This window comes from Amblyraja radiata, chromosome 16 (genome assembly GCF_010909765.2).
Source record: "Amblyraja radiata isolate CabotCenter1 chromosome 16, sAmbRad1.1.pri, whole genome shotgun sequence".
Taxonomy (NCBI): Eukaryota; Metazoa; Chordata; class Chondrichthyes; order Rajiformes; family Rajidae; genus Amblyraja; species Amblyraja radiata.
The window spans coordinates 15,064,443-15,085,789 of record NC_045971.1 but is presented as its reverse complement, the minus strand read 5'-3'; the positions used below and the strand labels follow the sequence as shown (position 1 = coordinate 15,085,789).

The following is a 21,347-nucleotide window of genomic DNA, read 5'->3' as shown; positions in this document are numbered from 1 at the left end:
GATAATGAGAGGCAAATCACATTATGTCTCCTCAGTCAGATTACATCTTCACAAGTGCAGGCATTTTATTGCTCATTCTGATCACTGCCCAGCTCACTGGCAAGTCACTGCTGTGTCCCTCCTGGGGGAAGGGGCAAATGTACGGGGTCTATAGGGAGTCGGGGCTGACCTGCAACTTCCCAGCTTCACATTGGGAGTGATTCTGCTGGGGGCACCATGTGAGAACAAGTCTGGTCAGTGGGTCAGGCCCCTGTTACTACTGTAGTGGCTCAGCCCAGACCAATGTAGGGGATCATTCTGCCGGGCTTGTCCCATGAACTCCCACATGGCAGGAAGGCAGTGTAAAGTGGGAATAATGTCCGGTAGGAAAAGGAGAGGTATTCAACTCTATGTCTTTCAAATCAGACCATCGTTCCTTATCCCTTCACAGGTGAGGGACTAAATAGCCAGAGACAAGTGGAATGTCAACTCCAGTGTGGAGCCGATGGCCCAGTCCTGCACTGTCAACTCCGGCCGGGTCAATGCAATGTTCCTCCCTCCACAAGCAGCAGCCCAGTAGTGAAAGATCTCCCAGTGAAGGCTGACACAGCCCTCTAGGATGGGACATCCCAATCTCCACCCTGTGTGAAAATATGCTACCCGATTTTACGCCAGAGTCAGGTGTAATCTCACTTTAAGATTACTCCCAGATTTAAGTTTATATTACACGGTCTTTGCTTCACTGCAAACACTTTAGTGTTTGAAACCCAAGGGAATACAAGCCGAGCTTATGCAAACTGCCTCCATTTAACTGGTAAAACTATCTGTGCCCTGCCTAGTGCTGGGAGTCGGAGGCAACCCTGCTCTCTCTCTGATCGCTGGGGCACACTGCAGGATGCATGAGGCAATAAAATGGCTGGGCTAGGGATAGATGTGGGGTTTTGGGGTAGGAGTAATAGGATAGTTCTTTCAAAGAGGTGGGCCTCTTGGTGTGTGTGTGTGTGTGTGTGTGTGTGTGTGTGTGTGTGTGTGTGTGTGTGTGTGTGTGTGTGTGTGTGTGTGTGCGCACGTGTGTGGGTGCGCACGTGTGTGTGTGCGCACGTGTGTGTGCGCACGTGTGTGTGTGTGTGCACGTGTGTGTGTGTGTGTGTGTGTGTGTGTGCACGTGTGTGTGTGTGCACGTGTGTGTGTGTGTGTGTGTGTGTGTGTGTGCACGTGTGTGTGTGTGTGTGTGCACGTGTGTGTGTGTGTGTGTGTGTGTGTGCACGTGTGTGTGCACGTGTGTGTGTGCATGTATAATTCTAAAAATGGCATGTGTGGGAGAGTTCAGTGAGATTCCGTCAGCCCCATGGTATTAATCAGGTGGGTCGTCCAGCAGGCTTGCCGAGCAGAGAAGGCTGAATCTCAGCCCCTCGTGGGGTAGTGTGACCCCTACACCCCTCCCCCTCCACCCCCATTGGGTAACCAAAGGTGGGCGGCTCCCACCTGGGGCAGGTGGGCCATACCTCTGTTTCAGGTTGTTGTGGTCGTCCAGCAGGCTGTCCCTCTCGATCTCCAGGCGAGCCTTGGCGCTGTTCAGCTGGTCCATCTGCTGCCGCAGTTCCCTGATCTCGTCCAGGTACATCTCCCCCAGCCGGCTCGGCTCCTTCCCCTTGATCTGGTTGAGCTCGGTGACCAGGACCTGGTTCTGGTTCTCCAGGAAGCGCACCTTCTCGATGTAGCTGGCAAAGCGGTCATTCAGCTCCATCATCTCAAACTTCTCGTTGGTTCGAGTCTCCTTGAACTCTGCGTTGAGGGCATCCGACAGGGAGAAGTTGAGCTTCTCCTGGTACATCCCTGCAACTTTAGTTGGATAATTAACGTGTTGTTTCATTCGGACCACAGAGCTTCTGGAGGAGACTGGGAGAGTAGACCTGTGCAAGAGAGTAAACTCACCAATCAACAAACATTTGTTTCATTTTAAATATTCCCCCATCTCTGGTGTAATTGTATTGGCATCCCAAATATGCATAGCAGAGATCGTCCAGGCTGCTTATAGCTTGACCAAGCTTCTCCAAATCATCCACATTACTAAAGTCCTGTCACATCCATCCTAATGTGTAGTGCCCAGATTGGACACTATATTCCAATGTGACCCCACCACTCGCCACATCTTCCCATCTCCCCCCCTGTCTGCCTTCCGCAAAGACCGCTCCCTCCATAACTCCCTTGTCAATTCTTCCCTTCCCTCCCGCACCACCCCCTCCCCGGGCACTTTCCCTTGCAACCGCAAGAGATGCTACACTTGTCACTTTACCTCCCCCCTCGACTCCATTCAAGGACCCATGCAGTCGTTCCAAGTGCGACAGAGGTTCACCTGCATCTCCTCCAACCTCATCTATTGTATCCGCCGCTCTAGATGTCAGGTGATCTACATCGGTGAGACCAAGCTTGGGCTTGGCGATCGTTTCGCTAAACACCTCTGCTCGGTCCGCATTAACCAACCTGACCTCCCGGTGGCTCAGCACTTCAACTCTCCCTGCCATTCCGTATCCGACCTCCCTGTCCTGGGCCTCTTCCATGGCCAGAGTGAGGCCCACCGTAAATTGGAGGAACAGCACCTCATATTCCGCTTGGGAAGTCTGCATCCTGGTGGCATGAACATTGAATTCTCCCAATTTTGTTCTCCCCTCAGGCTCCTCCTCCTCCTTTTTCCTTTCTTCTCCCCACCCCCCCACACACCCCATCAGTCTGAAGAAGGGTTTCGGCCTGAAACGTTGCCCATCTCCTTCGCTCCATAGATGCTGCTGCACCCGCTGAGTTTCTCCAGCATTTTTGTGTACTTACTATATTCACTGGTTTGGCCACAGCTAAAATGTCATCATGCTCTTGAATTATTTGCCATTGTTAAAAGCCCAGTGTGCTTTATTTAAAATGCTTCTTAACCTGCTACTTTCAATGAATCATATGAAGGCGTCTGAATGTTCAATCTTTTAGCCCCTTTAGAATCGTGCTCTCTGCTTTATATTAGCTCTTCCTAACCTTCATACCACAATCACATTTCCCAGCAATCTGCCTTCCAAATGCCCATTTCACTAGCATGTCCACAGCTTCCCACAGTCCTGTTATCGTTCCTTCTTCAATGAATAACTTTACATTTCTCCCACTGTGCACCATCCTGTACTCATGGATCCAAGCGCCCACTGTGGCCTCATCATCCGCTGGGCAGATCTGCATGTGGGTTGGTGCTGCCTCTGATGCGCCTCGTACTGCAGTGAACCAGGGAACCAAGCATTCGCTGCACATCAATGCACAGAAACTGTGCAGGAAGGAACTGCAGACGCCGGTTTACACCGAAGATAGCCGCAAAATGCAGGAGTAACTCAGCGGGTCAGGAAGCATCTCTGGAGAAAAGGAATAAATGGCGTTTTGGATTGAGACTCCTCTTCTCACAGAGCTACATCCAAGCATTAGCCATGTGATTACATTGTCCTCAAACACAGAAAGCCTCATGTAACAATGTTTGACATGCCCTTTTATCAAAAGCCTTTTGAAAATCCAGGTAGCTACATTCACCAATTCCACTTCATCAACACGGAGAGTTATATCTGCAAATTGCCCAATTAACAAAACACCAATTGACCTCCATGAAATCATGGGGCCTCTGGACAAGCAGATGATGATTTTATGAACATTCTTCGACCATGTACCTGTTGATCTTCTCAACCACTGGTGTTAAGCTAATTGGTCTGCGGATTCTCATTTTCTCTCTCCATCCTTTCAAGACTGCAGTATTACATTTACTGTGATAGAGGAGGTGTCCCAATGGAATACACTCGCATCATCCTACATCCTACAAAACATTCCCCAATGGGATTACTCATATTATTGCAGTACAAGATAATGGGATAGATAATGACACTGCAAGATGTCTCCCTTTCGATACGTAGTGCCTGCATTGTTACAGAACCTCATCCCAGACACTGCATGGCTTGTAGTCATCTGTAATTATTTAAACATTTTAGACAATAGACAATAGGTGCAGGAGTAGGCCATTCGGCCCTTCGAGCCAGCACCGACCGCCATTCAATGTGATCATGTCAGATCATCCTCAATCAGTACCCTGTTCCTGCCTTCTCCCCATATCCCCTGACTCCGCTATTTTTAAGAGCCCTATCTAGCTCTCTCTTGAAAGCATCCAGAGAACCTGCCTCCACCGCCCTCTGACGCAGAGAATTTTCATTTGCAGCCAGCCATAGATTATACACTTGATGCATTGCACAAAATGTCCCCTTTGAAGTAAAAGTAATCAGTTGCCTACAGATCTAATTATACAGTACTCACTAGCGACGGACAAATTTACTTCTTCCATAGTGAAACACCAGAATCACTAATGTGGGGCCATTTTGTTACACTCTGCAATAGTCAACGAGAAACTTTATTTGGAAGTCAGGTTTGGGGCTGATGTACGTGGGATAATTCATTCCCCAGACCACTCTTCACATGCCAGGCTGCTCAAGGTGCTCAGCTTTGTACATTTTCAGGCAATTAGGTCCTTCAAAAGCTACACTTGTCTGGGACCCAAGACAGGCAAGTCCTTTACATTCCATATCCTCACCAAAAGACTAATCCAACCAACACCTGATGACTCCCCAGATATTCTGAACTCACAGTAGTCTATCCTGAAGCCTCTTCGCCACATCCCAAGGCCCAGTCCTCAACTCTCAGATCAGATTCAAGATATAAGATTCAAGATTCAAGATTCAAGAGAGTTTATTGTCATGTGTCCTTGCTTTGCTTCAGCACAACAGAACATAGTAGGCATGACTACAGAACAGATCAGTGTGTCCATGTACCATTATATAAATATATACACACATGAATACTGGAACACAGACAGCACTGGAGGTTGGGATTGAAATTGAACCAGGTTTCAGTTTAGTTTATTGTCACATGTACCGAAGTACATCGAAAGTCTTTTTGTTGCGTGCTAACCAGTCAGCAGAAAGACAATACATGATTACAATCAATCCAAAACAGTGTATGGATATATGATAAGGGAATTATTCGAGCTGTAGGCAGTAGCTCTATTAGCTGCACCATACCTGTTCCTCTACCATTGTCAGTGCTCAGGGGACTTACTGTGACGTTAGAAATACGTCACGCAACAAAGCGTAATATTTTTTGCAGTCTTTATAACAAGAACGATTGACAAAAGTTAAAGTTCACAGCCCATGGTAGTTCATGAATTGTTGCAGAGAAGACTGTGAAGGCAGGTTGGGGGTGGGTACTGGAGACTGCAGCACATTGATTCTTACACTAACTCTCTGTCCACAGACACCAGAAGCTGCTGCCAGCTTTAGTGTAATCAGTGCTCTGAATGTCACATCCTAAATCGCAACACAATAAATTAGATAGGCCTGCACATGTTGAACTCAGCAAGAGTGCTAGCAAGAACACAGCCAACATATTACAGAGACTGGCTCAGAAAGGGGAGCACTTTCTAATGGGATGAACATTTTCTGTGCTGTGTACACACTGTACTGCAGTTACTGCCCCCAAGTGGAGTGTAGACAGTGTTACAGTCACAGATCACAGTGTAGTGTGTACACGCACTATGGTACAGTCACAGCTTCCAGTGCAAAAGTACACCCGCTGTGGTTCACTCACTCCTCCAGTGTAGTGTCCACACACTGCAGTACAGCAATTGCCTGATTTCCAATCCATACTCAAATGTTTGGAGTCACAGGCAGCTATTTGAGTGTTTACAGTGTGCACCTGTAAATGCCCTGCTGTCTGATTGTAATGCAAAACAAAGTACCCCAGCGGGCCGTACTCCCACAACACGCCCTACCCCACCCCCCCCCCCCCCACCCCACCCCCCCCCCCTCCCCCGCCCTCCCCGGGAAACGACTGGACATGTAGCCCTCACCCCCACTCTGCCATGCGATAACATCATGACTGATCTCCTCCCTCAGTAGTACTTTCCTGGCTTGGACCCATACCCTTGCTCCCCTGTCTATGGCTCTGCAGTGAATCTGCTTAAGGACTGAGCCCTCACTGTCCCGGGTGAAGATACTTCTGTACATCCTGAAAGGGCAGCCCTTCATTTTGACTCTGTGATCCCTGGCTCTAAACAGGCCAGGCAAGGGAAATGTGAACTCTCCATCTCTCCTCTCGAGCCCCAGAGATGCTATTGTGCATTTCTTTAAAGGCCACCCCTACACTCTTCTACAGGTCCACGCTGTATAATCTCTCATGATAGGAAAGAACCCTCCATCCTAGAAACCTACCTGTCAAATGTCTGATGTACTCACCTGTCATAACTATTTCCCTCTGTACATCAGTTGATATTCCAACCCACTGAGTTCCTCCTGTAGTTTGCTTTTGCTCCAGATTCCAACATCTGCAGCCTCACATCACCGCCACATTCCAGCTGCAGTCACACCAGGGTTCCATCTAATTGTAGCAAAATGTCTCTACTCGTGCTCTCAAATCCTCTTACAATAAAATAAATTATCTTCCTAATTGCTTGCTGAAGTTATATACTAAGTTTCAGTGACGTGTAGAATGACACCCAGATCTTTCTGAAAACCCAAAGCCTTTCAGACTCTCACCATTCCTATTTTTGTACCAATGTGCAGGACCTCACACTTTTTTCCATATCATAATCAACTTGCCATGTATTCACTCAATGACTCAGCCAGTCTGCATCCCGCTTTTCCACGCGTCTCCCCCCCCCCCTCCAAGAAAAAACAAACCCTCTCTGCATCCCACACAGTCACCAGGCTTTGATTCATCCGCAAATTTGGATACATTATATTTGGTTCCCACATCCAAATCATTGATGGAGATTGCGAACACTAGCGACCTCATTCTGATCCCTGTAGCACCTCACTCGTCAAAGCCTCCCGACCAGACACTGCCCCCCCTTTTCTCCGTTTTGTTTTCCACCCGTAAACAGATTCACAAATCCACACCATTCGTACTGTGCCAACTAATTTCACTAATTATCTTATTGTGTGGCACATTGTTAACGATTTTCTGAAAGTTCCAGTGGACATCAACTGTTTTACCCATATCTATTCTGCCACTTCAAAAAGATCCAAGTAGGATTTCCCTTTCAAAAAGCCACGTTGATTTTGCTCAATCCTACTATTTTTTTCCTAAATGCCTTTGTTAATAAAATCCAGTATTTTACCTGCACCTGATATCAGCCTAATTAATCGTTTTAATAATTCATCAGTTATTTATTTGCTCCTCGTTTTCTCTCCTTCCTTTCCTTAATAATGGGGTTACATTTGTTCCATTCCAATCTGTGGGACAATCCCAGTACCCATGTAATATTAGAAGATGGCAAGCAACACATCTACCATCTCCACAGCCATATTTAAAAAAAAAAATCAAAACTCATTAATTTCCCCAGTATTAATGTTTTTTAATGCCTATTTCTTTGAGCTGCTCATTCATTCCATTTGTTAATCACTGTCCCCAGAAGAATGTCTTTTAACTCTATGAAAACAGACAAAATATATTTTTTAATTACATTGCTATTTCTTTATTCTCCAAGATAATTTCTCCTGCCACAATCTGCAAGGACCCACAAACATTTACCAAATCTTTTCCCTTTTATTTATCTCTCCACCACAAATCAAGTGGGATGTCATTCCATTTCAATGAGCTTTGATGCCCCCTGTGGGTTGGATCTTTGTGTTACAACAGTAATGGTACCAGTTTGCTGGAAGCTTACTGTAACTACCCTAAATTAAGGACGCAGATTCATGGCACAGTGCTAGCTGTCGCCAATGGCGTGTGGACACTGCAGGCAGCACATGCACCCATGTTGTACACTGACTCCCCTGCAGTAAATATTGCCTGTGCGGTGTCAATGCAAAATATTACAGAAAGGCAGCAGAAGGATTATACTCACTGTAAGGAAATAATGCACTCAGTTGTGTGTCTGCTTACAATATGGCCAGAAATGTCCGCTACCAATGACTCTACAGTAACAGCTGCCAGTAGTGTGTCTACTAAATTCACTCTAATACAACCTTCAGTGGAGGTGTGTGGGCCATACAATGGCAAATTCCCCCAGTGCTGTTTGTTTGCTGAGGAGACGTGGAGTGCATGTTCACCCAACAGGAATTAATTAATTATCTTAGCAATTAGTTTAGTTTAGTTTATTATTGTGTTACTACTGAGGTAAAGTGAAATGCTTTGTTTGTGCGCTGCATTGACTGGGGATATAACGACTGTGTCACCATACCAAATAGCCGCCAATTCTGATATTTGATGAGCAATAGCTGGACATTTCTGCCTTTCTTCATCACTTTAATTTGCTGAAGTGAAAGTAAAGATGGGACCTCAGATTGCAGAAGGTTGTATTTCAAGTGGAATTACAAACCAAAGGGTAATTAGTTACTCATTGTATATAGATTGTTACAGTAATTAAAGGTTCATCCACATCAGGAGACTCATACCAAGCTCCTCCTGTAATGTATAAAATCATAGAGGCTTCCAGTTTCCCTGGTGACCACGTGCTGGAGGTTTGTCCAGCTGCAGATCCTTTATTGATTGAAAGATACTGTGTTCCCTTCTCGGCCCACCGAGCCAATGCCAACCATCGATCACCCATTCACATCACTTCTGCTATCCCAGTTTCTCATTCACTCTCTGCACTCTAGGGGCAACTTACAGAGACCAATTAACCTACAAACCTGCATGTCTTTGGGATATGGGAGGAAACCTGTGCACCTGAAGGAAACCTATGCAGTCACAGGGAGAATGTACAACTCCGCCCAAACAGCACCCGAGGTCAGGATCAAACATGGTCTCCGGCACTGTGAGGCAGCAGCTCTGCCAATGTGCCACCTCCTGACTGATCATCAGGAGAGGAGAAATACTGGGAGCTTTATGGCGATAGAGGACTTGATTGAAAGGAGGGCAGCCAAAACCCTAGAATAACAGGATGCTTCCTTTAGTGCCAGCGTGAGATGCAGGGCATTTTGATGGGACAGATGGATCAGCAATAAGTTGTAGTATCCGTGGCTTGTAACAAATCAAGTTATTCATAAAAAGGATGAGGTTCCATAATACAACTCTACACAATACTCTAAAGGTAGCCAAACCAATGTTCTATAACACCGCAACATGACTTCCTGACATCTATACTCCATGGTACACAAAATTGCTGGAGAAACTCAGCGGGTGCAGCAGCATCTATGGAGCGAAGGAAATAGGCGACGTTTCGGGCCGAAACCCTTCTTCAGACTGATGGGGGGTGGGAGAAAGAAGGAAAAGGGGAGGAGGGGGAGGAACCCGAGGGCGGGCGGATGGGAGGGTGGGAGGAGACAGCTGGAGGGTTAAGGAAGGGGAGGAGACAGCAGGGGCTAGCAAAATTATATCTATACTCCATGTTCTGACTGTTGAAGGCAAGTTACACAAAATGCCTTCTTTATCACTCTATCGACCCATGTAACAACCTTCAGGGAGCTTTGGACATGGACCAAGAACTCTCTGTACATCAATGCTGTTAAGGGTTCTGCCATAAACTGTATTCATTTTTGTTTGTGTTTGTATTGGTTTATTATTGTCATGGGTACCAAGATACACATAAAAAACATTGTTTGCATGATATCTAGCCGAAGCATACTGTACAGGAGTACAATCAAACCATGCACATGTACAATAGATAGCGCAAGGAGGAAAACACCAGGTGGAGAATATAGTGTTGCAGTTTTATAGTGTTACAGCTACAGAGAAAGTGCATTAACAAAACTAACCCCATTCGCCTGCCTTCTCCTCATAACCTCTGACACATACTAATCAAAAATCTGTCTATCTCTGCCTTAAAAATATCCACTGACTTGGCCTCTACAGCCTTCTGTGGCAAAGAATTTCACGGAGTCATCACCCTCTGACTAAAGAAATTTCTCATCTCATTCCTAAAAGAGAATCCTTTCATTCTAAGGCTATGACCTCTAGACCTAGACTCTCCCACTAGTGGAAACATCCTCTCCACATCCACTCTATCCAAGCCTTTCACTATTCTGGACATTTTAATGAGGTCCCTTCTCATTCTTCTAAACTCCAGCGAATACAGGTCCAATGCTGAAAAACACTTAACCTTGCTGGAAGAGATTAAACTAATCTGGATTAGTGAACATGAAGTAGGTGTACAGTTGGTGTACATGATTAAGAGTAATTCTAATGCATTTTATAAGTACATTAGGAGCAATAGTGTAGCCGGGGAAAGGGTAGCTCCAATCAAGAACAAAGGAGGGAATTTTTATGTGGAGCCAGACAACCTGGTGGAGATTCCAAAGGAGCACTTCACATTGAAAGACATGGGTGATGGTGAGATACGAGAGATTTGTTGATATTCTAGAGTGTGTCAATATTAATTTCTTGAATAACATTAATATGGATAAGTCCCCAGGGGCTGATGGGATGTATCTCAGGATACAGAGGGAAGCAAGGAAGGAGATTGTTGAAGATTTTTATAGCCTCTTTAGCCACAAGCATAGTCTCAGAAAACAAATGGAGTTTAATACAGAGGTATTGCATCCAAGGAGATTAAAGTATGATAAGAAAGTATACAGCAAATGGCCGGAGCCTTGGAAGCACTGATGTACAGATGGATCTTGCGGTGCAAGCCCATACTCTGCTGAAAGTGACAACACAAGTGGATAGGGTGGTAAAGAAGCATACAGCATGCTTGCCTTCAATGGATGGGAAACTGAGTACAAGAGTCAGGAAGTTATGTTGCAGCTATATAAAACTTTGCTCAGGCAACCTTAGCAGTATGGTGTGCAGTTCTGGTCACCATACTATAAGAGGGATGTGGAGGATTTGGTGATGGTGCCAAAGAGGTTCACCAGGGTGCAGCCTGGATTGGAGTGTATCGAGGAGTGTATCGAGGAGCGTCTCCAGGAGATCTTGCTGTGCAAGTGCATGGGTAGTCCATTTATAAAATGGGCAGTGCCAAACTTAATCCGAGGGAACGAAAACTAGGCAAGTGGATGCAGTGTAAGTGGGTGAACGCAATGGGGATAGTGACCATAACTCTACAAGTTTCAAACAGTTACGGAGAGAGATAAGGGTTGTCTGGAAATTAAGTGTCACAATCAAAGAAAGGCTGATTTTAATATCATTGGGCAGGACCTAACAAATATAGGAACAACTACCTACAGATAGATCTGAATTCATAAAGTGGAAGTCTTCTGAAAGTCAAATAGAGAGAGTCCTGTTCTGGTGAAGAGTAAAGATCAGAGGTTCAGAGGAAGCTGGACGTCAAAGGATATTGAGGGTTTGATTATTTTTAAAGGTAGATATAGAGGGCAGAAGATGAGGGAAGAAGCTTTCAGGGGTTTAGAGAGTGTGTGGTTTGCTTAAAGAAGAGATTACGTGAGGAGGGACACAAAATACTGGGGTAACTCACAAGGACAGGCAGCATCTCTGGAGAGAAGGAATGGGTGACGTTTCAGGTCGAGACCCTTCTACATGAGGAGGGGGTGGTTTGGGTGAGAGTGTATGTAACTGCAGGAGATGTTACACCTGTCCTTACCTATCAACCCCCAATACACGTGCGTTCACTTCTATGATTAACCTCCTGTGTGGGATGTTATCAAAGAATCTGGAAATCTATAAATACACCTCACCCACTGGCTCCATCTTACTTTACAAGTCACACCCTCAAAGAATTGCAGGGTATTTTAGCCAAAAGCAATTTATTTTTCACTATCCATGCTGAATGCTCGATCCCATTGTACTGCTCTGGTGGGTTTGTTGCTGCATCTTTCAGTTTTCATGTGGGAGTTTTCCCCAGAAGAGGGAGCCCCTCCACTCTTCTTTGAGATTGTGTCTTGGGAGGTTTTACATGCATCAGTGTTGGCAGCTGGTCATCTTGGTACACGTAACAATAATACATTAATAAACAATGACCAACTTTGTGCTCTCATCAGGTTAGTTCTAGTGGACTTCACCCTCGCCATTGCACACGTCATTCAGTATTTTGAGGCAGAGAGAATTGTCGACTGCCTTCAGCATCAATCACAACCCCAGGAAAGAAGTCAGTGGTAATGGTCTCAGTGGAAAGGCACCTTATCCCCTGTTCCCTCTCACTCACCAGCTCTGCTGCTCCCTGTGATGTAGGTCTGTCCTGATTCTATCATCCATCACACCACATCTTCTCCATTCTGCCATCTGGGAAGAGGTACAGGAGCATCAGCTGCAAAACCAGCAGGATGCTCCACAGCTTCTTCCCACAGGCAATAAGACTGGTTAACAGACTGTGTCCCCTCCCCATATATCGTACACCAACACATTTAACCTCGCCCATACTTTGACAGCTAGGCACCTGTCAAAGCAAAGCCACTGTTCGGTCTGAATGTCCGTTTTTATTTTAATTTTTAGGCCTATTTTTTAGACCTAAATGGTAATTCTAATTTTTTAAAGCTCTATGTATTTATTCTGTTTTTATTAACCGCACTGATGGGAACTGATCGAGAAACAGTTTTTTTTGTTTCATCTGTGTATGTAAGTACTCAGTTAAAATGACATTAAAGTAAATACTGAATACTGAATTCTCTTCTTTCCTTACATCTCCCCATCTACTTCCCTCTCCCATTGTCTCTCACTCTTTCCACAGCCTCTAGATTCCTTTAATTCCTGTCCTCCCCATTTCCCCCCCCCCATCTGATTCTCAATTTAACATGTCCTCCCTTCCCCATTCACGTTGAGTAAACAGTTTGTTCTACTACACCAGGGGTTCCCAACCTTTTTCGTCCCGTTTACCCCAGGCAACTTTAACAGCGCATAACAATGTCACTTCACTTATTTATGAACAACTAATGATGAACAGATACCGGTATACCTGAACCAAACACAGTCAGTCAATGAGAAAAAAATATGTACAAATCCAGAATCAACAAATTCACCCCCTGGGTTGGGAACCCTTGTACTACACAATATTTTCACTACAAATTAGTCATTCTACATCCCACTGAAGGATTTTACCACTGTAGAATTCTCATGCCACAGGGAGGTCCCATTTCTTCGAAAATGCCTTCGACATGAAGCAGGGAGGGACCTTTGGCTGGGGATGGGGGATGGTGGGAGTGGGACGGCAGAGTCTCTGACAGAGTGTGGGAGAATGAAGGGTCTTTAGCTGGAGGGGGTGGGGTGGAGGGAAAGAAGGGTCTCTGGCTGAGAATCCAACAGGCACTTCTTCAGATTGGCTAAACGTGAAAAAAAGTGAGCCTTCTTCCACTCTCACTCTAATTTGCAATACCTCCTCATCTTCTCCTCCTCCGTGAAGTGTTTGAGTTTACTTTACTGTCCAATGTACCGGGGTACAGTGAAAAGCTTTTTTTGTTTGCTACCCTGGCAGCAGAAAGACAATACACGATTACAATCGAGTCATCCACAGTGTACATGAGAAAGGGAATAACGTCAATAATGTTTAGTGTAAGATAAAGCCAGTAAAGTCCGATCAGAGATGGTCCAAGGGCCTCCAATGATGTAGGTGGCAGTTCAGGACTGCCTCCAGTTGTTGGCAGGATGGTGCAGTTGCCTGATAACAGCTGGAGAGAACGTGTCCCTGAAGAGAGAAGAGAAAGGGGAATGACTCCCCTCCTTATCTCAGTATCGAGGTCTCACTCGCTCTCTGGTTTGTCTATACCAAGACCTTCCCAACACCAACCCCACTCTCTCCCCACAATACCAAGCTCCCATTCTCTACATCAACACCATTCTCCCTCCCTTCCCCAGTATTGCTCGTCAGTACCGATGACCTCTTCCCCATCCCACACACCTTCCCTGTACCCACCTACACCATACCCGGGACAGTCTCCACATTCCCTGTCCAACCAATACTGAAACGCATTCTCTGCCAGCACCACAGTGCCCCTTCACTCCCCACCCACCAAAGCCCCACCTTTCCCACATCTCCACAGAATGAAGCTGAGATTGCCAATTTGAATTATGATATTATTAGCACTTAAGTTAATAAAGTCACGAATAAACGTCTGAGGTTTGAACAGTTTAACCCGAGTGCAGTTAGCTGAGAAGCGGCACAAGAGACTCCTCTACAGTCCTCAAAGCCAGAGCCGATGTGAAAATACAAACAACGCCAACTTTGACCAAGCGCTGGAAATCTAGCAAGCGTTGAAAACTCCCCCTGTGAGAGTTGCTCCGCTCCCGGGCCAGTGCTCACTCGGTCCGGTGGGAGACCAGACGGCTGGAGCAGAGCAGTCAGTCTCAGCTTGGACAGGTCTGACTGCCTGCCTCTGCTCACATCAGGGGCAGAGTTGCTCGGGTTACACACAGGCTGGCTGGAGCTGTGGTGGGTGATAACATGTGTGTACCTCTTAGTGAAGCTGTATCTGCTCCCGGGGGTGGCGCCGAGACCCCCAAATCTCCTTCTGTAAGACGAGGTCTGAGTGGATTCGAAGCTCATGTTCATCTCTGCTCTGTCTCTGTCTGTCAGGACGTGTGGGCGCAGGAGAAGCTGAGACCCAGCCTGCGGGCAGCCGCTTATATACACGCTCCGGCTGGGACTCTGTCTGTCTGTCCGTGGCACAGCCCAGGGTCCTAGCGCCAACCTCATTCCTACCTCCACTCACGTGCATGCCAGAAGCCCCTTCTCGTTAACAGTGAACATTAAAACATCAATACTGCAGTTGAAAATGGACAGCGGTCTTAGAATTACGAAATTAATTCGGATTTAATAGTTTGACATATAGTGCTGGGGTAACTCAGCGGGCCAGACAACATGTGTAGGAATGAACTGCAGATGCTGGTTTAGAAACACAGAAACATAGAAAATAGGTGCAGGAGTAGGCCATTCGGCCCTTCGAGCCTGCACCGCCATTCAATATGATCATGGCTGATCATCCAACTCAGTATCCTGTACCTGCCTTCTCTCCATACCCCCTGGTCCCTTTAGCCACAAGGGCCACATCTAACTCCCTCTTAAATATAGCCGATGAACTGGCCTCAACTACCTTCTGTGGCAGAGAATTCCACAGATTCACCACTCTCTGTGTGAAAATTTTTTTCCTCATCTCGGTCCTAAAAGATTTCCCCCTTATCCTTAAACTGTGACCCCTTGTTCTGGACTTCCCCAACATCGGGAACAATCTTCCTGCATCTAGCCTGTCCAACCCCTCAAGAATTTTGTAAGTTTCTATAAGATCCCCCCTCAATCTTCTAAATTCCAGTGTGTACAAACCGAGTCTATCCAGTCTTTCTTCATATGAAGTGTTCAAGAAGGAACTGCAGATGCTGGAAGATCGAAGGTACACAAGAAGGAACTGCAGATGCTGGAAGATGGAAGGTCCTCCAAACACAAGGCGTAGCTATGGGCACACGCATGGGCCCCAGCTACGCCTGCCTCGTTGTCGGGTACGTCGAACAATCCTTGTTCAATACGTACCAGGGCCCCATCCCCGACCTCTACCTCCGTTACATTGACGACTGCTTTGGGGCCACCTCCTGCACCCACACACAACTGACTGACTTCATCCACTTCACCACCAACTTCCATCCGGCACTCCAATACACCTGGACCATTTCCGACACTTCCCTACCATTCCTTGACCTCACCATCTCCATCGCAGGGGACAGACTTCTGACCGACATACACTACAAACCCACTGACTCACATGGCTATCTGGACTACACGTCTTCCCACACTGCCCCCTGTAAAGACTCCATCCCCTACTCCCAATTCCTCCGCCTACGCCGCATCTGTTCCCAGGATGAGACATTCCACACCAGGGCATCGGAAATGTCCTCGCTCTTCAGGGAACGGGGATTCCCCTACTCCACTATAGATGAGGCTCGCACCAGGGTCTCATCCATACCCCGCAATACTGCTCTCTCTCCCCATCCCCGCACTCGCAACAATTGCAGAGTTCCCCTAGTCCTCACCTTTCACCCCACCAGCCGGCAAATACAACAAATAATCCTCCGCCATTTCCGCCACCTCCAACGTGACCCCACCACTCTGCACATCTTCCCATCTCCCCCCATGTCTGCCTTGCGCAAAGACCGCTCCCTCCGCAACTCCCTTGTCAATTCTTCCCTTCCCTCCCGTACCACCCCCTCCCTGGGCACTTTCCGTTGCAACCGCAAGAAATGCAACACCTGTCCCTTCACCTCCCTCCTCGACTCCATTCAAGGACCCAAGCAATCGTTCCAGGTGCGACAAAGGTTCACCTGTATCTCCTCCAACCTCATCTACTGCATCCGCTGCTCTAGATGTCAGCTGATTTACATCGGTGAGACTAAGCGGAGGTTGGGCGATCGTTTCGCCGAACACCTCCGCTCAGTCCGCAATAACCTACCCGAACTCCCGGTGGCTCAGCACTTCAACTCCCCCTCCCATTCCCAATCCGACCTCTCTGTCCTGGGTCTCCTCCATTGCCAGAGTGAGCAACACCGGAAATTGGAGGAACAGCACCTCATATTCCGCCTGGGTTGCTTGCGTCCGATGGCATGAACATTGAATTCTCCCAATTTTGCTAGCCCTTGCTGTCTCCTCCCCTTCCTTAACCCTCGAGCTGTCTCCTCCCATCCCGCCGCCCTTGGGCTCCTCCTCCTCCCTTTTTCCTTCCTTCTCCCCCCTACCCCCCATCAGTCTGAAGAAGGGTTTCGCCCCGAAACGTCACCTATTTCCTTCGCTCCATGGATGCTGCTGCACCCGCTGAGTTTCTCCAGCATTTTTGTGTACCTTACAATGTCAATGGCCTTGTTAAAGTTCATGTAGATAATGTCCACTGTATTACCCTCATTAATCTTCTCGATTACTTTGTCCAAAAAAATACATTATCAAACTCGAGACATAACATCCCACGCATAAAGCCCTACTGATAATGCTTCATAAGTCCTTGTCTTTCCAAGAGTACATTAATCCAATCTTTCAGATGTTTTCCCAATAATTTCCCTACCACTGACATTGGACTCAACCAGCCTGTAATTACCTGGTTAATCACTTGAATAAAGTAAAGGTACCACTTTAGGTTGTCTTCTAATTATCTGGCATCTCGCCAGTGGCAAGCAAACACTTATATATCCATCTGGATATGAAAGTCCTGATGGATATTTAAATGTTTGCTTGCCACTAGCGAGATGCCAGATAAGTAGAAGACAACCTAAAGTGGTACCTTTACTTTATTCAAGTGATTAACCAGGTATCAGTCTGGTGAATCTTCTCTGTGCTCCATCTACGGCAAGAATTTCTTTCCTCAGATTAGGAGACCAAAACTGTACGCAATACTCCAGGTGTGGTCTCAACTGTAGTAGAACCTCCCTGCTCCTATACTCAAATCCTTTTGCCATGAATGCTAACATACCATTCGCCTTCTTCACTGCCTACTGCACCTGCATGCCTACTTTTAATGACTGGTGTACCATGACACCCAGGTCTCGTTGCATCTCCCCCTTTCCTAATCGGCCACCATTCAGATAATAGTCTACTTTCCTGTTTTTGCCACCAAAGTGGATAACCTCACATTTATCCACATTATACTGCATCTGCCATGCATTTGCCCACTCACCCAACCTATCCAAGTCACCTTGCAGCCTCCTAGCATCCTCCTCACAGCTAACACTGCCCCCCAGCTTCGTGTCATCCGCAAACTTGGAGATGTTGCATTCAATTCCCTCGTCCAAATCATTAATATATATCGTAAATAGCTGGGGTCCCAGCACTGAGCCTTGCGGTACCCCACTAGTCACTGCCTGCCATTGTGAAAAGGACCCGTTTATTCCTACTCTTTGCTTCCTGTCTGCCAGCCAGTTCTCTATCCCCATCAATACTGAACCCCCAATACCGTGTGCTTTAAGTTTGTATACTAATCTCCTATGTGGGACCTTGTCGAAAGCTTTCTGAAAGTCCAGATATAACACATCCACTGGTTCTCCCTTATCCACTCTACTAGTTACATCCTCGAAAAATTCTAGAAGATTCGTCAGACATGATTTACCTTTCATAAATCCATGCTGACTTTGTCCAATGATTTCACCACTTTCCAAATGTGCTGCTATCCCATCTTTAATAACTGATTCTAGCAGTTTCCCCACTACCGACGTTAGACTAACTGGTCTGTAATTCCCCATTTTCTCTCTCCCTCCCTTTTTAAAAAGTGGGGTTACATTAGCTACCCTCCAATCCTCAGGAACTACTCCAGAATCTAAAGAGTTTTGAAAAATTATCACTAATGCATCCACTATTTCTGGGGCTACTTCCTTAAGTACTCTGGGATGCAGCCTATCTGGCCCTGGGAATTTATCGGCCTTTAATCCATTCAATTTACCTAACACCACTTCCCGGCTAACCTGGATTTCACTCAGTTCCTCCATCTCATTTGACCCCCGGTCCCCTGCTATTTCCGGCAGATTATTTATGTCTTCCTTAGTGAAGACAGAACCAAAGTAGTTATTCAATTGGTCTGCCATGTCCTTGTTCCCCATGATCAATTCACCTGTTTCTGTTTAAATCGAAGGTAGACACAAAATGCTGGAGTAACTCAGCGGGACAGGCAGCATCTCTGGAGAGAAGGAAACGTCACCCATTCTTTCTCTCCGAAGATGCTGCTTGTTCTGCTGTGATACTCCAGCATTTTGTGTCTACTATCGGGTCAGACAACATCTGTGGTGCTGTTTAAATAGTTTGAACTTGGTTTTATTTCTTCATCAACATGGGTGTGTGGTAACAAGAATGATACCAGGAATGAGTGGGTTAGCATATGATGAGCGTTTGACAGCACTGGATCTCTACTCGATGGAGTTTAGAAGGTTCAGGGTTCATTGAAACTTAAAGAATAATGAAAGGCATAGATAGAGTGGATGTGGAAAGGATGTTTCCACTGGTGGGAGAGTCTAGGACCAGAGGTTATAGCCTCAGAATTAAAAGGGCACTCTTTTAGAAAAGAGGTGAGGAGGCACATCTTTAGTCAGAGGGTAGTTAATCTGTGGAACTCATTGCCACAGAGGGCTATGGTGGCCAAGGCAGTGGATATTTTTAAGGCGGCAATAGACACATTCTTGATCAGAACGGGTGTCAAGGGTTATGGGGAGAAGGCAGGAAAATGGGATTAGGAGGCAGAGATCAGCCATTATTGAATGGCGGAGTAGACTTGATGAGCTGAATGGCCTAATTCTACTCTTATAACTTGTGAATTTGTGAACAACCAGTTAATCTTTGAGAAAAAACATTATACATTATAACAATTACATAAACACAAACATAATCCCTGATACAGAAACTCCTGCCACCTAAGTAGGAACCCCCTGATCTATAGAGTCCCTGGTGTATATATCCTTGATAATTGAGCCCAGGATGCAGAACAATTGCGCTGTTTGTAATTTGTCGTGGCTATCCCTCGAGTTCGTATAATCCAAGTTCCGAGTTTCATAGTTTCGCTTCTTGATGGTATATGACCACATGATGGTGATCCCTCTGGATGCAGCTTTCCAGACAGGACGAGGCGAAGCAGACTATTTTTAGGGCACCTTTTCTAGCCCCTTCCCAATTTAGGGTGAGGAGAGTGGATCCTAAATAGGGCTGCTCAGACATGAATACTGCTACCGAACAACATTCCTTCTTCCTCCCAAAGTTGAGCGATTGAATCAAGTATTCACCGCTTCCGTGCCGATTCTTGACTAGGAGCTTCCAGCCATCACGTGGCCTGTTCCCGTCGCCCTTCCCCGATCGCCGAAAGTCTTGAGAAGTTTTGTGCTGCTCACAGAACGAAGACACCTGTGCGTGTGTTTGTTTAACGTGTACTTGATGTTGCACTCCAAAAAGCACACGGTCCTTCACAAATCAATCAACTAATTCCAATGACAAGGGAACCAAGATGATTGGAGCTGATAGATCTGTTGCGGCCTTCATCTGCCTTCACAGCCGTTGAGTTCAAGATAACTTTGTCTGCCTGGTCCGCCGTTGAGGTCTTGTAGGTTGGATTGTTCTTAGTCTGGACCATCATCCTTGACTTTACCGCCATGGGTGGCCCTAACAGAAGCTGGTGCTTCCGATGGCATCACTCTCAAAATCATGGGGACATGCAAGCCTCCTCACCACGACAAGGTAAGCGATCCGAAGAGGTGTTTGTAATTAGGACCATGTTGATGGGGAAGTCTGAAGAAGGGTCCCAGTCTGAAATGTCACCTATCCATCTTCTCCAGGGACGCTGTCTGACCCACTGAGTTACTCCTTTGATGATAGAAACATAGAAACATGGAAAATAGGTGCAGGAGTAGGCCATTCGGCCCTTCGAGCCTGCACCACCATTCAATATGATCATGGCTGATCATCCAACTCAGTATCCTGTACCTGCCTTCTCTCCATACCCCCTGATCCCTTTAGCCACAAGGGCAACATCTAACTCCCTCTTAAATATAGCCAATGAACTGGCCTCAACTACATTCTGTGGCAGAGAATTCCAGAGATTCACCACTCTGTGTGAAAAAAGTTTTTCTCATCTCGGTCCTAAAAGATTTCCCCCTTATCCTTAAACTGTGACCCCTTGTTCTGGACTTCCCCAACATCGGGAACATGTTGGGGAAATGATGGGGATGTTGGGTTGGGAGAGGCCCTGACATTGTTCATTTATCCTGCCAGAGGCTTTGGAGACTTTGTGGAGACGGTGTTGGTGGCATCTCTCCAGTACTTGAACTGCCTGCTGTAGGTAGTCCTCAGACGGCAGGGATTACCGCTGTCTAGTAGAATATGTAGAATACTAGTAGGCCTAGTAGAATATGTTGTTTTTTGCAAAGCTTTTTCCACAGATGCCCACAGGTGGCTCTAGCACTCTGGAGGTGTTGATGAGTTTCATTAAGTGGACATTGACAAAAACATTTAAGGATATTTTCAAGGCTTCCTTGATGAAATGCAACAACCCTACTGACCCCTAGGAATCTCTGGTCGATGACATTCAATGTGGAGAAGGAGCATATGGGATGGATTGAGAATTTTAAGTCTCTGCATTGGGCATACACACAAAGGTGGCAGGAAGAGTGAACCACATCACAACCTACCCACCCATCCATCCCACCAAGCACCTCCTGTACTGACCATATCCATCACAGAGACAACGAGCGGAAATCAGTGGGGACTGCCATACTCTGATAAGTTGATATATATTACAAACAACAGAAGTCTCAGCGCAGATCAAATACAGAATATCACTGGTCCCAGACCTCCAGCCACAAGAACACCCTTCCATCATTACTCTCTGTCTTCTATGCATAAGGTCACTTTGAATCCAAAATTACCTGTATTCAAGAGAGAGTTAGATATAGCTCCTCGGGCTAACGGAATCAGGGGATATGGGGTTGAAAGCAGGAACAGGGTACTAATTCTGGATGATCAGCCATGATCA

General features: G+C 46.3%; 1 protein-coding gene across 2 annotated transcripts in view; it reads right to left on the bottom strand.

Moving 5' to 3' along the window:
• LOC116981943 (glial fibrillary acidic protein-like) overlaps positions 1 to 14,487 on the bottom strand; it is a 29,277-nt gene extending 14,790 nt beyond the window's left edge. The window contains exons 1-2 of one of the 2 annotated variants that reach the window (XM_033035174.1): positions 14,325 to 14,487; positions 1,485 to 1,892 (exon numbers count right to left, since the gene is read on the bottom strand). In XM_033035174.1, coding sequence (XP_032891065.1) covers positions 1,485 to 1,892; positions 14,325 to 14,422 — 506 coding nt within the window. In that variant the 5' untranslated portion in view covers positions 14,423 to 14,487. The remainder of the gene's footprint in view (positions 1 to 1,484; positions 1,893 to 14,324) is intronic. The other variant, XM_033035173.1, reaches the window with a different exon arrangement.
• Between the last annotated feature and the right edge of the window lie 6,860 nt (positions 14,488 to 21,347).